We start from the raw sequence: 17,349 nt of genomic DNA, 5'->3' as shown, positions 1-17,349 counted from the left end.
GTCAGAACTGAACCAAATTATAGCACCATCTGCTAGTCCATTTACCCATGGCATTCAGCCATTTTCCTGGCACAGGCAAAAGACCTCAGAAAAACAAGACCTTTTTTCCCTTGTATGCAAAAAGAATTTTATTCCTTCTGTTGTACTATATAATATAGTTAGTGAGCATGAATCAAGAGAGGTTAAATTATTAGGTCATATAATTCAGAAAATTTTACTATAAAGTTGATTTCAGTTCCAGGTTTAACTGTTTTACCTCCTACTTTTTCTTTTATTTTCAGGTTCTTTTGGTTATAAACTCCTCCCCATCTGGTGCTGCAACAATGAGTGGGAAATCCTTGCTCTTAAAGGTTATTCTCTTGGGTGATGGTGGAGTTGGGAAAAGCTCACTTATGAACCGTTATGTAACCAATAAATTTGACTCCCAGGCTTTTCACACCATAGGGGTAGAGTTCTTAAATCGAGATCTGGAGGTAGATGGACGTTTTGTAACTCTCCAGATCTGGGACACTGCAGGGCAGGAGCGTTTCAAGAGCCTTAGGACACCCTTCTACAGGGGAGCAGACTGCTGCCTCTTGACCTTCAGCGTGGATGACCGGCAGAGCTTTGAGAACCTTGGTAACTGGCAGAAAGAATTCATCTACTATGCTGATGTGAAAGACCCTGAGCACTTCCCCTTTGTAGTTCTTGGTAACAAGGTAGACAAAGAGGATAGGCAAGTGACTACTGAGGAGGCACAAACCTGGTGCATGGAGAATGGGGATTACCCTTATCTAGAAACAAGTGCCAAAGATGATACTAATGTGACAGTGGCCTTTGAAGAAGCTGTCAGGCAGGTGTTGGCTGTAGAGGAACAGCTGGAACATTGCATGTTAGGTCACACTATTGACTTGAACAGTGGCTCCAAAGCAGGATCTTCATGCTGTTAAAAGTAGGAAGCCTTTTAAAAGTGTGCCCCAAATTGTTCAGTCAATAGTGTCAGAATAACTATGCCCCTCTAAGAGTGCACACACACGTAAAAGGGTAAGATAGAAGGTTGTGGTTGTATGTCAGAGCCTTTCAAATTGAGGTTGTAGAGTGATTTAAAAAAAAAAAAAAAGCTTTGTCAAGCCAAGTGTATTTTTTGTGATTTCTTCTGTTTCCTTCTTGTGTGTATGAGGGCATTTCAGAAAGCTTTGGTCCTGAGAGATTTAAGTATTTTTCAAATTGCAATTTAAACTTAGAACCCAATAGCATGAAGGAGTTAAAGAGCTACAGCTGTCCCTTAAAGTATTCCATTAGTCAACTAACAAATGTCACCATGAACTCTTGGCAAGCAGTTTCTGACATTTCTGCCACAGGAAAAAAAAATAAGACTCTTGAGCTGTGTCACAATGAAAAAATAATAATGCAAACAAGGATGTCCTAAGCTTAAATTATAAAAAGGTTGTAATAATTTGTATTGTAAGAGTATAATGATGTACACTGCCTTGTTTAAGTCCTTATATGTGATTTGTTACCATGTGGGCTTTTCAAAAAGTATATCAATAAGAGATACACTGATGGCACTGGAACTTGATTATACTCTTTGTGTTTGAAGTAACATGGTACTAGTGAATGGATTATGCTTAAATATGCCCACCACTCTTGCAAATAAATGGTTGGTCTGCTTTTACTTCATAAGTCTCCTTTTGCTGCATAGGGATGTTGCTTCTCTGACAACCTCTTATCAATTTAGCAATGCTGCTTAGTATATGACTTTGGATGCAGTACTGTCTGCTGATAATTTTGATGGTCCTTTGGTCCACCATGCTCTGTTCTCAGAGAAACCTTCAGAAAAGAGTGGGGAGTGGATGGGTAATGAGCTTTTCTCACAAGGTTCCTTAACTCAAATACTGATTGTAGAAGGAACTAATACCTTGTATGTTTCACTGTATGTTCAGCTTGACAAACTAGGATGTTGAAAGTAACAAGAGAGCCGACTTTAACCAGTGATGGAATGAATTTCTCACAGAGTTGTCCCACAGTGGAATGGACTGCCTTAATAGTGAACTCCCTTCCAATGAAAATATTCAAGAAGATACTAGATGACCATCTGTTAAAATACCATAAAAATATTTTCTGTACTGGCTAGATGTTTGGTTTAAGGTCCCTTCCAGCTCTAAATACTGTATTATAGATATGCAGTCTAGTTCTTGTTGTCTTGCAGTCTAAGATCTGTTTGTCCTGCACAGTTTTTAATCTGTACTTTTAGAACATCTATGATAAAAATAGTGACCCAAGGTAGTAAGGGAAAGTTAGAAATGACCCCCCAAAAGACATGTAGGCTGGGGAGGAAGCAGAAGCTTTTACAGGAATACAACCTAGAACTCTCCATTGTCACCACATATGGAATCAGCCTTACACATGGGACCTTATGTACTTTAAGAGCTCTGGGAATTTTGGGCTACACAGACAAGTGGAATATGGTATTTCAACCCATTCATATTCAATATTTCCAATTTAAATATAGTCGTGACCCCTTTGTCCAAGTAATTTTGAGACCAGAAATCCAAAGCAGAACCGGGACCCCACAGCTCTTAAGTAATGGTCCCTATCCTGCCTATGCCTATAGCCAGCCACACTGATTTCCAAGTTATATGATTGTTTTGCTACAATTATGTTAGGGTGAAAATCTGTACATCAGAACTGTTAAATGCTAATTGTTTTTAAGTGCATGAGACCTGGGGCCTTCTCTTTCTACTTGCACTTTGCTTATAATAGTTTCTATTTGTAGATCTCAGGCTTATGTAAAGACCTTCATCCACTCACAGAAGTACTTGTCACTATTAGAATGGCATGTGGTCATTTAAGTAAAAAAAAAATTATGTGGGTATTCTATTCATAGACCTCCTGTCTAACCAAGGCAAGTGTTAATTTTATTGACAGGTCATCTGAAGCCCCTTTCCTCTTAGCCATACCAATTTTCTTCTGCCAAATCACTACACAATATGTTAATAAAATCAGTTAACACTAAGTGATAAAAACAGTGGCATTTTTGGTGAGTAACACTCAGTGGGGTGCTGACATACAGTTTGGGTAAAATTATCAAACACCAAAGGCTGAAATCTGTGAGTACCAGGAACTGTGCATATAGGCTTAGAAATTGTGTACACTAGAATGTGCAGTGCTGTATTTTCAGAATGTTTTTTAAAATTAAGACTGGATTTTTTGAATATTTCTAATTGGAACTATACTCTTTTTCAATAGTCCATTAAAACATCATACAGAAAAATTTTTAGTTTATTGTCATGTATTAGGCTAACATTCAGGGGGCCTCAGATTCCATATGTCTTCAAGTGGATTGATGAATTTCAGGTTAATTTGTGCCTGCCTCAGCCATCTCTATTTTACCTTGAGGTATTCCACAATCCTCTCCTCGTAGGTGCTGTTAAAACCTGAAAATTGTGTATCAGAAATTTTGTTTCAACTGTAAAAAAAATCATCTGTGTTAAAGCGAATAAAAAACGCATTTTGAATAACCAGTATACAGTATTTGTGCTTTTTTCCCCCCTCCCTTTCTCTTTTTGAGAAACTGGTTGGCATGACAGATAGTACCTGTCAATCAAATCACTCTCTGAGACTGCACTACATGTGGCCTCTGGATCATTTTTTCACCAAGGTACTCCAAGCAGCCACATGGGCTCGAACTCAGGGACTGCGAGATTATGACCTGAGCTGAAGTCGGAGGCTTAACGGATTGAGCCACCTAGGCGCCCCTATTTTATGCCACTTTTTAATGCATGAAGAGAGAGCGTTGAGACTGGAAATTGGATCTTGACTCTCCACTTTATCTCTTCTTTATAATTTAAAGCAAATGTTAAAAACCATCACAAAATATAGACAGAATATACATATTCCCTTTATTTTCTTGCCTGATATGCTGTCCAGATCTTAGGAAAACACAAAAATATAGGTGAGACAAATCAGAAAACAAAGGATAATTTTGTTAAATAACTGTCCTCTTGCTTCTCACATATTGGACTTTGAAGATACTTGCATTAGCATCAAATGACTTGAAATATCCATAGTGGTGACTTTTAAATTATGGACACACGTCTCTCAAGAGCACATAAGTTCATTACATTGATTCCATCTGTCACAGATTTAGGCTTCTTCTCCCCTTCCTCTATTTTTGCCTATAAGAACTTTGGGCAATTGAAATCACAGGGGAAAAAACTTTTTTTTTGGGGGGGGGCTACATGTACTGTTTCATCTCTGAGGATAATAATTTAACAAATTATTAGACCATGCTTCAAATACAGCACCTACAATCCTTCTGATTAGGCTATAATAATGCAGCCTTTAGACTATAGAAGATCATAGATTTATAAGTCTCTTTAAAAGGATTTGCTCATTCAAAACTGATATTTTGAAAGCAAAATATTAGCTTTCTGTCTTTGCTGTTTTTCTGCCTAATTCATAACCCAGTGGGAAATCTCCATCTCTGGATGTCTTAACAAAGAGTATAGATCCTCATTTTTTGGAAATAGTTTGGCTATGATCCTTCCAGGAAGTGGAGGGTGTAGGATAGATGGGTTTCTCTTCAGTTTTACGATTTAATTTAAAAATTAAAAAAAACGCTGGAAAATCAAGGCAGTGTTTTGAGTAAGGTCAGGATGGGAGTTGGGGCAGGCATCTTTACTTTGATTTGAACTACATGAAGTAGTTGTAACTACAACTTTTTATTTTTTATTTTATTTTTTTATACATCAGCGATCCAGATAAGCATTTCACTTTTTTTCTCTCCTTGCTATGGAGATGTAAGATTCATTACAGTGGAGTGCTTTTCTTACCCTTGATTTAAGGGCAGGTAAACTGTGATACACCTTTTGATAAAATGTTAATATATTTTTTTCAAAACTGGTCGTTTTTCCCCCGTGGCTTTATCAAAGTATAATTGATGAATACAAATTATATATATTCAAGGTGCTCAACTTGATGATTTGATATACATATACACTGTGAAATCATCACTGATATCAAGCTAATTAACATAACCATCACCTCCTGAGGGTTTTTTTTTTTCTTTTAAGTTTTTTCAAGTTACCATCACCAATGAAGCCCTCATTCTTTACTCCTTTCTCTTTAAGAGAAGGAAGGGATAATGATAGAAGTTAGGTATCTTTCAAGAATGAAAGAAGTTACTTTTTTAAATGTTTATTTTGAGTGAGAGTACCGGGAGCACACACGTGGGAGAGGGGCAGAGAGAGGGGGAGGGAGAGAATCCCAAGCAGGCTTCGTGCTATTAGTGCAGAGACCAGCACGGGCGCGATCTCACAAAATTTGAGATCATGACCTGAGCTGAAACCAAAAGTAGGACGCTTAACTGACCGAGCCACCCAGGTGCCCCAAGAATTAAAGAAATTATTAAATGTCCCTTTATTGATATGTTTCCAAAAATGTTGAGCAAGGATCTGAGTCTTAATTTTCTGGTGAAGGTGGTGATGTTTGTGTGAGGTGTTTTTGAGGAGGTTAAGGGTTACTAAAGTGCTTTCCCAGTGAGAATAGCATCTTCACAACTCAAGATGTGAAGAAATTGCCATTTTTAGTCATGGAGGAACTGCTGCAGTGAACTATGTGTCTTTATAAATTGTTTTGGTCTTCTCTAAAGCAATACAAAGAATTTTGATTCAGCCATATTCAAGTGCTTTTTAAAATTTGTTTAAATGTTTTTATTTATTTTTGAGACAGAGAGAGACAGAGCATGAGCAGGGGAGGGGCAGAGAGAGAGGGAGACACAGAATCTGAAGCAGGCTCCAGGCTCTGAGCTGTCAGCACAGAGCCCAATGCAGGGCTGGAACTCACAGACTGTGAAATCATGACCTGAGCCAAAGTCGGACACTCAACCGACTGAGCCACCGAGGCGCCCCATTTAAGTGCTTTTTTAAATGGTGAGTTTTGTGAGTGCAACTATGTGTATTTTTTACTAATCTCTCAATTCCTTTCATGCTTTATTAATTATGGGTAAATGTGTAATGAGTGTAACTCTAGCACCCCTGAATTTTATTCAGACAAATCAAGCTGTGCATCTTCTACTTAACTGATTGATAAAAAGGTATTGAGAAATGCTGCTATAGTGAAAGAAATACCTCTTAATTCAGCATTAGCTGTATTGATTAGAATAAAAATACAAATCATGCCTTCTTGTGGTGCATTCATTAGGAAACAAGCGATAGGTTTATCTCTTCTTTTTCCTCTTTTATTGTTCCTGGCAGTCTTAAAAACAGCATATCCAAGGGTATGTTCTGTAATATATTGCTCAATATCAAGTCTGCTGATAGATGAACAAGAATTGGTATAAACTTTCAATCATCTCTTATTCCATTTGTTCCCAACGAGAAAACAGTGTCACCAGTAAGCACTTTAAAACCTTGTCTTTAGTTTTTTTTTTTCTGATTATAAAAGTTATATACATCCATGGTAAAATAAATAAATAAATAAATAAATCAAAACAAATCAAACTAAAGAACTAAAGAAACAGAAAAGCAAGACAAAGAAAATAAAAGTTATCTGTACTTCTAATACTCTGAGATAACCAGATTTTAATTATGTATTTTATTTATTTATTTATTTTTAAGTTTATTTATTTGAGAGAGAGAGAGAGTGTGTGTGCAAGCAGAGAGGCAGAGAGCAAGGGAGAGAATCTCAAGCAGGCTCCGAGTTATTAGCCCTGAGCCTGACACAGGGCTCAAGCTCACGAGTTATAAGATCATGACCTGAGCCGAAATCAAGAGTCAGACACTTAACCAACTGAGCCACCCAGGAGCCCCATTAATATATTTATATAGTAAAGAAAATTGATATAATACTACACACACTGATTATAATCTTTCATTATATATATACTGAACTTTCCTCTAAGTCTTCCTGTATTCTTCTAGGAACTGTGTTTATTTTTTGCTAAGTTTTAAAGTTTATTTATTTAGAGAGACAGAGAGAGTGAGCAGGAGAGGGGCGGCGGGGGGGGGGGGGTGGCGAGAAAGAATCCCAAGCAGGCTTCACGCCGTCAGCATAAAATCTGATGCGGAGCTTGAACTCACCAACCATGAGATCATGACCTGAGCCAAAACCAATGTGGTTTTTTTTTGTTTATTTATTTATTTAGAGAGACAGAGAGATAGGAACTGTATTTAATGCTTGCATAATATTCTATTGAAGGATTTTCCGTGATATAGGTACTCAAACACTTATTGCTAGGCATTTAGATTGTTTCCCAACTCTCTCCTTTTATGAAACAGCAGTGAATGTCCCTAATATTAATCTTAATTAACATCTCTCTTTCTTTTTTATAATTTTTAAAATAATTTTTAAAATTTATCTTAGAGAGAAAGAGCTCAGACATGAGCTGGAGAGAGGATCAGAGGGGGAGAGAGAGAGGGACAGAGAGACAGAGAGAGAGAGAGAGAGAGAGAGAGAGAGAGAATACTAAGCAGGCTCCATGGCCAGCATGGAGCCCAATGCAGGGCTCCATCTCATGACCCTGGGATCATGACCTGAGCCGAAATCAAGAGTCAGAGGCTCAACCCACTGAGCCACTCAGGCGCCCCTCCCTTTGTTTTCTATAAGTAAAATTTCTGAGTCAAAGATTGTGAATATTTATATGGCTTTTAATATATATTGGTAAATTACTGTCTAGAAAGTTGTCCCAAATTACATAAATACCAGTAGAATAAGAGGAGGCCTATTTTCCTAAACACTCCATCACTCATGGAGTATTATCTTCCTTTCAAACCACATTTACTCAATTTGATGGATGAAAAGTGGTCTCGTGTTTTGATTTGCATATTCTTCATCCTTTGAGTGTAAATAGTTGTCATGTATTTATTGACCATTTTTATTTTTTCTTGAATGAATAGCTTATTCTGGTCCTTAGCCACTTGGGTGGAGAACATTCATTTTTGTTTCTTACTGATTTCTGGAAACTTTTTTTTTTTATATATTATAGGTATTAACCTTTGGTCTTATCCATACTGATGCTTTTCTGCAATCCTCTCCCATATGTCTTACCTTTTAATTTTTTTTACAGTATTTTTAAATGTTTACTTATTCTTGAGAGAGAGAGACAGAGAGCAGAGAAGAGGCAGAAAGAGAGGGAGACACAGATTTCGAAGAAGGCTCCAGGCTCCCAGCTGTCAGCACAGAGCCGGACACAGGGCTCGAACTCACAGACCGAGAAATCATGCCTGAGCCAAAGTCAGACTTTTAACCGACTAAGCCACCCAGGTGCCCCTTGTTTACAGTATTTAAAAAAAAACACTGACAGATTATTGAAAAGGTAATTTTCTAATGAAATAGAAAAATAGGGTGGGTAGGGGAGAGAAAAATGTCTACTTGATCTGTCCTTTGTTCCTGAATGCATGAGACTATGTACTTATTTTTATTTTGAAAGGTTATGAGTCTAAGCTTATGTCACCATGATGAAAAAGAAGGCAGAAAACAAAACAGTCATTCATCCAGCCTTTTTTATCTGCATGATGCCCAATGTTTGATTTGGGTTTATTGTTATTTTAATAAGCCAATATTCTGAGATCTTGTATAAATACAGTGATACAGCTCATCTTTCACCCACAAGAGGGCAATAAAGACTGCATAGTGTTCTGCCATAGACTAAGAAGAGGACAGACTGAAAGAGCTGAAGGGATGCCTAAAAAATATCCATGTAGTCCACCTCTTCCTTACTCTACAGGCTGGAATACTGAATTCTGGAGGTGTGAAATGACTTGTTCCAAGGCAGAGCTGGCTAGTCAAAGAGTTGAGTCCTACGCATTTTCCAGTTTACCATACTGTGATTTATCATATTGTGAGTTATTCAAATTGACACAAACTATAAACCCATACAGCTGATCCCAATTTAAAATGATTCGACTTATGATTTTTTGACCTTACAATGGTGCAAAAGAGATACACATTCAGTAGAAACCATACTATGAATTTTGACATTTATTTTTGAGGGATAGAGAGAGATAGAGCACATGCAGGGGAGGAGCAGAGAGAGAGGGAGACACAGAACCCAAAGCAGGCTCCAGGCTCCGAGCTGCCAGCACAGAGCCTGACGTGGGGCTCGAACTCACGAACCGCAAAATCATGACCTGAGCCTAAGTCGGATGCGCAACCAACTGAGCCACTCAGGTGCCCTCATACTTTGAATTTTGAATTTTGATCTTTCCCCCAGCTAGCAATATGTGGTGGATTATCTCATAAGCTGGGCAATGGCAATGACCCAGGACTTCCAGTCAGCTACAAGATCATGAGGGTGAACAACCCATATGCTGACATCATTCTGTACCCTACAGCCATTCTGTTTTTCACTTTCATTACTGTATTCAATAAATGACATGAGATAGTTGACACTTTATTTTACAATATACTTGCTTAGATGATTTTGTCCAACTGTAGGCTAATGTAAGTGTTCTGAGCATGTTTAAGGTAGGCTAGGCTAAGCTGTCATGTTCCATAGAGTAGGTATATTAAATGCATTTTCTTCTTATGATATTTTCAACTTATGATAGGTTTATCAGGACATAGCCCCACTGTAAGTGAGAAAGAGCTGTACCTTTTTTTTCTGATTTAAAAACTTTTTTGTCTTTTGAATAAGAGTCACATAACAACATTAAGCATTTTAAAGTGTACAACTTAGTGGCATTTAGTTGTGAATATATACGTTTTAATCTGGATTCAAATCCCAGCCCTGCCTCTAGGTGTGTTACCTTAGGCTAGTTACATAACCTTACTGAGTTTCAGTTCCTTCAGAGGTGTAGGAAGAAAATGTCTTCCTTAACAGGTTTTTGTGAGGATTACCAGAAATAATATTCACAAGTGCCTTTAATGTTCTTGGTACAGAGTAGATAAGAAATTCTTTCTTTTCAAGATATTAATCCATTGCTCTCCATCAGGTATTAGTGTACTTATTTCATATTAAGAATAAAAACAGATTCCAGGGGTGCTGGGTGGCTCAGTCAGTTAAGCTTCCAACTTTGGCTCGGGTCAAAATCTCGCGGTTTGTGAGTTCGAGCCCCTTATCGGGTTCTGTGCTGACAGCTCAGAGCCTGGAGCCTGCTTCAGATTCTGTGTCTCCTCCTCTCTCTGCCCCTCCCATGCTCATGTTCTCTCTCTATCTCTCAATAATAAATAAATGTTAAAAAAAAAGAATAAAAACAGATTCCAGAGGAGACTTTTTCCCATTCCATGACCATTACTGCATTATTTATGTTGAATTTTAAATGCGCTCAGAGTTTAAAACTAATTAAAAAGAACTTCACAACTCAGGTTCTTGTGACATAGTTGGCAAAGATCGCAGTATTTAATAGATGCAAAGGCCCCCTTTAAAACAAACAAAAGTCTTTGAGGAATTTTGAAAAATGGAAGATGATTCTAGTGAAGCACAGAAAGCATGATGATGTGTGTGCTACTTTAGGTCAAATTTTAGAACTAACTCTAATGTAAGGTAATCCAATCCCCCTTTTTTTTTTATAAATAATAAAACTGGGCGCCTGGATGGCGCAGTCGGTTAAGCGTCCGACTTCAGCCAGGTCACGATCTCGCGGTCCGTGAGTTCGAGCCCCGCGTCAGGCTCTGGGCTGATGGCTCGGAGCCTGGAGCCTGTTTCCGATTCTGTGTCTCCCTCTCTCTCTGCCCCTCCCCCGTTCATGCTCTGTCTCTCTCTGTCCCAAAAATAAATAAAAAACGTTGAAAAAAAAATTTAAAAAAAATAAATAAATAATAAAACTGAGGACCACATACGTTAAAGAAATTCCTGGTGTGACAGATCAGGCCTTGGAACATCCATATCCTACTTCTCCAGTGCTGTTTTCAGCACACTTCACTGTCTGGGACCAGGATTTGTTTTTTTCATTTTCCCCCAGCTTTATCCAGATATAACTGACATAACATTGTGTCAGTTTAGGTAAGGTAACATAAGTAAACATAAACATATTTATACCTTACCTTTAGGTAAGGTAAACATAAGTTTAAGGTATACAATGTGATGACTTGATACATGTATATGTTGCAAAGGGCTTACTACAGTAAGGTTCACCTCATGTAATTACCATTTTGTTGCTGCTGTTGTTATGGTGAGAACATTAAAGCTGTACCCTCTTAGCAACTTTTAAGTATAAAATACAGCACTGTTAACTATAATCATCATGCTGTACAATAGATCCCTGGCACTCATTCATCTTATGTTGTCTGAGAGATGCAGAAGAAAGAGGGATGGGGAAGAAATGAAAACAGAGGGGCAAAGAAAGGAAAAGTTCTAAGCAAAGCAGAGTTTAGACTTTAAACAGTGGAAGGAGAAGAAGCAAACAGTGGCAAGCAACTTTTGCCTGGAGAAAATTTTTAGAGTCAGTCATTCCCTTATTCCTCCCAAGGAAGTAACCCTAGGAAGTACTGAGAAGGTATGCCTCCCCAATAGCCTTCTACTTATTGAATAAACACAATATACTGAAAATCCTTGAAATCAGGAGCTGTTAGTTGTTGTTAGCATCCAAGTCTTTAAAAAGTCTTACTAAAAATTACTCACATGACTAAAATCTAAGTGGCCCTAATAAAAAGAACAAGACAAGAGATATCTGACAAAGATTTTTAAAATTCTGTTCTTCAGTCCCATAGTCTCCTTGTTCCTTTTATGTGCAAATAAAAAAGAAAAATAGTTACTGGCAATCAATTGTAAAAATTATTGTTTAATTTTATAGCAGTTGCTAGCTTTTTTTTAGCTAAATCTCAGCCAAATGAGCTTTCTGATCTGTAGTGTTATTCTTTAGATTGCCATGGCTCTTTCTCCCAGTGAAATTTTTTTAAAATAGATCTGGAGAGTTATTGTCTCTCTACATGATACACTTTTAATTGTTTTTTTTTTCTAGAATCCTCCTTTAGTTACAGTGGTAAAAGTTAATTTATCTAAAATTCTGGCAGATTTTTCTTAACTGGCACTTGCACATTTCAATATTATAATGAGAATTAATGTTCATAATGATAATACATAGACATTGTAAGAGACTAAATTACTTACTGGATCACTAAAGAAAAAAATAAGGGATATTAATTTTTAGTCCATTCTATAGTATAGAAAAAAAGGTATTCCATGTATGATGTATATAGTTATTATGTGGGAAACAAAGGCAAAAGAAAAACTTTCCTTATAAATTATAAATCCTTGAGACAGGCAGACTGACCTTCCTCTAGGACCTCAGCTGCCTCGATGTTGACACTTTGCTAAGGGCAAAAGACAATCTTGGCTTAACATTATCCCGACCCCCAGGACCCTGTAAGTCTACTTTAACATATAAAAATTCCATTGGAAACTTCCTTTATGTCTACTCCCCAATATATATGTTAGCAATCATCCTCCAAGCATATGGCCTACTGATATATATCTGAAGGGTCTCATAACTAAGGTTTGCTAGACAGTGAAAAAATGATTTTTTCCTAACAACAGCTAGGCCCTTCAAGGTCCTGGAAACCTTGCTTCCAAAATTCCTTAGAGACTTATGCTATCCTTAACCTCCAAATTTGAAAGTATATAATCAGTCATCCAAAACACCCCCAGTGCAGCTCTTCCTGCCCATGGGTCCTGTTCGTGCACTGTAATAAAACCACCTTTTTTGCACAGAAGACATCTCAAATTCTTCCTTGACCATAGGTTCCGAACCAGGACATTTCCACATCATTTATGGTGTTCATGATAACATAAACCCAATAATCTACTTCCCTGGAATGGGGAGTTCATTTTTTTTTTTCCATTTCCCCTTTACCTTCATTTTCCCCCACAGGATCTAATTTCAAGAATGGTAGGTTATTTCTTCAAAATTCCACTGCATGTTTGAGTACTTTCACCAAATGCCTACCAAGTGATCATAGAATCAATCTGGAATACTGTAGGTGACAGGGAACTTACCATTTTATAATGCAGATGACTACATCTTTAAAAAGATGGCACACATTTCCTTACATGGAATCAAAATCTGACTTCTTATGAGTTCCACTGACTGATCCTAGGGACATTCAAAACAAGTGTTTCACATGACATAGATCTTCCAAAATTTGAAGACAGCTCTATCTCTCATAGATATAATTTTCATGACTTGAAATCTACCAGGCCTCAGTGAAATACAACATGCTTAAACCCATCATCTTCATAGTAGTAAATAAATGTTTGTCCAGTGTCTACCCTGCACCAAACACTATTTGAGGTATGAGGCTGAAAAAGGATAAATGGGAAGCAGCAGGAGCACAAGTTGAGGTAGAAGCAAAAGCACAAAGAACCATTTAATTTCTGCTAAATAAAGTGGATGTATTTTGAAAGTAATAGGCAAAAAGAGAATGGGTTTAATCAAAGAGGTGGAATGCTCAGGTTTGTGTTATGATATGATTACTCCAGTGATGTATGATGGGTTCTGGCGGACTAAGGTTGAGCAACCTAGAAGCAAGTGACCAATGACTATAACCATAGACTTGCCAGTTATGCAAGGCATTTGACTTTAACCTGCCAACATTTTCCAGGAATGCTCCACAGACCAGCAGACCACCTATGGCAGAACCACCTGGGGATGTTAAAAACACAAATTCTTGGACCTCACTCTTCCTGCTAAATCCAGGTCTCAGGGTGGGGGGTGGTGCAGACCAGGCATCTATATTTTACTAAGTTTTCTAGCCAGCTGTGATGCACATGGTCTGAGGGTTGGTGTTGAAAAGATTCAACGGCAGCAGAGTCAGTTTGACAAGTGAAAGCCAACAAGCCTGATTCTCTGAAAGCCTGACTCCTCCAAGGCAAAGGGCTTGGAAATGCCCTGGTCCCAAGGCAGGGACACACCTCAGCCCTCCTGCACACATCTTCCCTGCACTGATTGCCTGGCTGGTGCCTTCTCCGTCTCAGGGTCAAGCCTACACACCACCTCCTCAAGAGTCCTTTCCTGGCCTAATACTTGATTGTGTGGGCATGCACAACATCCTGCTCTGTATTTTCTTCTGTTTATTACAAGTTGTAATCTCATATCCATGTGTGTGGTTCTTCATAAATTCTCTCCGCCCTCCTCACTAGACTTTAAGCTCCATGAAGTCCAGGTCCGTGCCTATTTTTCTCATTGCTGAGCACCCACAGCACCTAGTGCAGGGCCAAGCACAGGAAAATGGCAGCTACATACTTTGGAATGAATGCATGAATGAATAAATGAATAAATGAAGGTACGGATGAGGAGGCAGTGGTAACAGCCCCACCCTGGAGGACAATGCCGAGCAGCAATCCTCTGTGGGGCCAGTTCTAGCTTCTCTGTTGGCAAGGTTGCTTGCGATACCATTAATGGGGTTGAAAGGTGGCAAAACAGGGCCTGGTCCCCCTTCCTCCTAAGTTCCAGCCTCTTGGAAGAATCCTAGGTCACTCTGAAAATGTAAAGCAAACAGAGAGGTCAAGGCAGCCAAGTCTGAGGCAACAGGCCAGGGCAAGTGCCACATTTCCAGCTACTTGGCTGGGTACCTGGAGGCCAGGGAGCTTGCTGCCCTCTTGCCCTGGTCCTGGCCTGCCCAGCCCCCTGGCTCCCGGAGGGTAGGTACTGAAGGGAAGCACAATTTGGCACCCCAAAACATGCCCTTTGGCACAAGGATTATTTTAGGCTGATTATTTTTAAGGAACAGCAGACAGGTAAGAGAAATTGACATTTACAAGGGAAATCTCCATTTGTAGAGGTGTCTCCCTCTCTGTACCAGGAAGAAAAGGATGGCTAAATCTCAGAAACTCTTATCGCTGGGGAAGGCAACAACCTCAATCTGCATAGCAACCTTGCCCTTGCTTACTGTGCTTTGCTTGGTAACCTCCCAAAACTGAATCCACTCCACCCCCAACACCTTCCTTTGTCTTTAGCTGAAGATGATATTTGAGGCGGTGGCTTGTGGCATTTGGGGGGGTTACTCAGTTTTCCTGGGTCTGTCCCATGGATGCATGTTATTAAATGTGTGTTTATTTTTTTTCTCTTGTGAATCTGTCTTTTAATACAGGTGAGGGGGGCTGGTATCGGTCAAGAACCTAGAAGGGTACAGGGAAAACTATTTTTCCTTCCCCCACAGCCCCTATCCTGCCATATGCAGAGTCATGGGCAGGTGGCTGTGAAGCCTGGGGGCATTGTTCTTCACAACAGTATTTCCAAGGGAACCTAGAAAATGAGGAGGGTCACACATGGGTTTGCATGAAATCACATGCAATTTGTGTCAATCTGTATATATCCTGCAGGGGTGGCTCAGGTAATCTGCAAACCACATCTCATCACCAGAATGTCATGCCCCCTCCAGAATGAAAAGCCAGTCCCAGTGACTTGAACCCGGGACAAATGAAAGATTTGAAAGGTCACCATTCAACAGAGCAAACTCTGGAGAAGGAAGGTCTCTGATGAGAGACACAGAGCTACCATTTATTGAGTGTTTCTTAAGGTTGTGTGCTGACTGCTGTACATGTGTTTGCAGGAATATTTTAAAGTAGGCACTATTGTTGTTCCTGTTTTACAGATGAGGAGACTGAGGCTTTGTCGGGCTAAACAGGTTTTCACAGCCATGCACCTCGGAAGAGGCAGAGCTGGGGTGTGAACCCAGGAAGGCTGTCTCCAGAGCCCACGCTCTGTATCACTAAACTGTATATGTTTCCTCATTTGTACAAGTGAAGATTCAGCCAGAGAAGCCAAGCCATGTGCCTGGAGTCACACAGCCAGATAGTGCCAGAACTGGAACCAGAAATGAGGTCTCCTCTTCTCCACTCTGGATCTCTTCCCCACATGGCCCCATCTCTCTAGGTACAATAGGGATAACTTGACCTACTTTACCCAGCCAAGCAGAGTCCAACAGCCTAGACAGAGGCTGAGTTCTCCTCAATCCCATGACTGGGTTTTCTTTGACCCCTCAGCACTGCAAGGTTCTAAGGCTGGGAAGCATGGTGGAATCAAACCTCTGTTTGTCCAAAGCTTCTGAGAAGGATCACAGCAGATGTGCACTGTTGTTACCCTGCAGTGAAGAGCCTGCATGTGTCCCATCACCCTCAGGGACTCCCTGTCACAGGCTCTATAGAGAAAGCTCCCACCCTTGTCACTGTACCTCTTCTTCTCCTTGGCTCTGTTTCTGGCTAGCTGTGGGAGCTGGGGCCAGACAGGTCACTCCCACCCAGGGCTTTTAATGAGAGGTTTTGTCATGCCCAGGCAGCAAAGATGAATAATTTAGTAAAGGAAGCCCAGGAAATTTTGTTTTTTCAGAAATGAGTCCCTTGACAGTGGGAGAGGCAGAAAGGGCTGCATCTTATTATGGGTGTAATGGGGGTGGGATGACAGTGTACAGGAGAAGAGGAGGAAGGCTATACATGAGTTCTTAATAGTGTAGGTTTTCAGTAAAACGTTTTAAACAGAACAGTTATGGTAGATCAGAATTGATTTTTTAAGGATTCCTGACTCTAGTGAGTAGGGTGGATTGGATTGGGGGATAGAATGGAGAGGCAGGGAAAGCAGAGAGGAGGCTATTGCAGTCATTCATATTTCAATTCCAATGAGAGGGGGTAGAATAGAATGGACAGCATTAGATGTGGGTCATGAAGGAAGAGTCTAGTATGATTCTTTGGTTTCTGAGCAATGACTTCAGAGCAATCTTTAATTTGTTAGTTTCTCTCTTGAAATGTGTTATTTTAGCTGTGTTTGCAGAACCACAGCGGTCTTCCTGCCAGCATGGGATTTAGTGACAGCTATATCCTGGTGCAGAGCTGGAAGATGGGGAAAGCTTTGGGCCACAGAGAGCACCTCCCAGCTTCCAACTATTCCTCCCCCAGTAACTTCATTGCTGTGGGATTTTCTTGAGGTAATCAACTCCTACTAATTCAACCTGAAGTTACATTACCTTTCTTTGCAGCCACTACCAAAGCTTCTTCCCTTTCTCCTTCCCTTCTTCCCTTCTTTCCTTTATTTCTCCCTTCCTCACATATTTTTGAGGCACTGGGCTAGGCATGAGGAACTCATTATCAATCATACCTCCTCGGTGGTTTCCTCATTGTTACTGCTCAGCTTTGTACTCCTATCTGGTACTAGTGCGATTCACTGGAGGAGACGGAGATAGGAAGATATTACTGTATTCAATGGATAACACTTAATACTGTGAGTATACTTAACCCTAATAAATTGCATCTTCTTAGAGCCAGCCTATGGTCACAATTTGTTAACATGTTTTCTTATCCTAATTCTGGCAGCCACTATATTTGCTATCACTTTCAACCCTTGTCATACACAGATTTAATATATCTTTCTTTACCTTACTTGTTGATTAAAAATTTGTTGTGCTGAAGGACAGAGCTTTTCATTTTGACCTAAAACC

General features: G+C 39.5%; 1 protein-coding gene across 1 annotated transcript; it reads left to right on the top strand.

The window, feature by feature from the left end:
- Nucleotides 1-287: 287 nt before the first annotated feature.
- On the top strand, nt 288-2,056 carry RAB9B (RAB9B, member RAS oncogene family). Its single transcript, XM_049644144.1, has one exon. The coding sequence runs from the start codon at nt 324-326 to the stop codon at nt 927-929; it is 606 nt and encodes a 201-aa protein (XP_049500101.1). The 5' UTR covers nt 288-323; the 3' UTR covers nt 930-2,056.
- The last annotated feature ends 15,293 nt before the right edge of the window (nt 2,057-17,349 follow it).

This window comes from Panthera uncia, chromosome X (genome assembly GCF_023721935.1).
Source record: "Panthera uncia isolate 11264 chromosome X, Puncia_PCG_1.0, whole genome shotgun sequence".
Classification (NCBI taxonomy): Eukaryota; Metazoa; Chordata; class Mammalia; order Carnivora; family Felidae; genus Panthera; species Panthera uncia.
The sequence above is the reverse complement of the archived record's forward strand: the minus strand, read 5'-3'. Positions and strand labels throughout refer to the sequence as shown.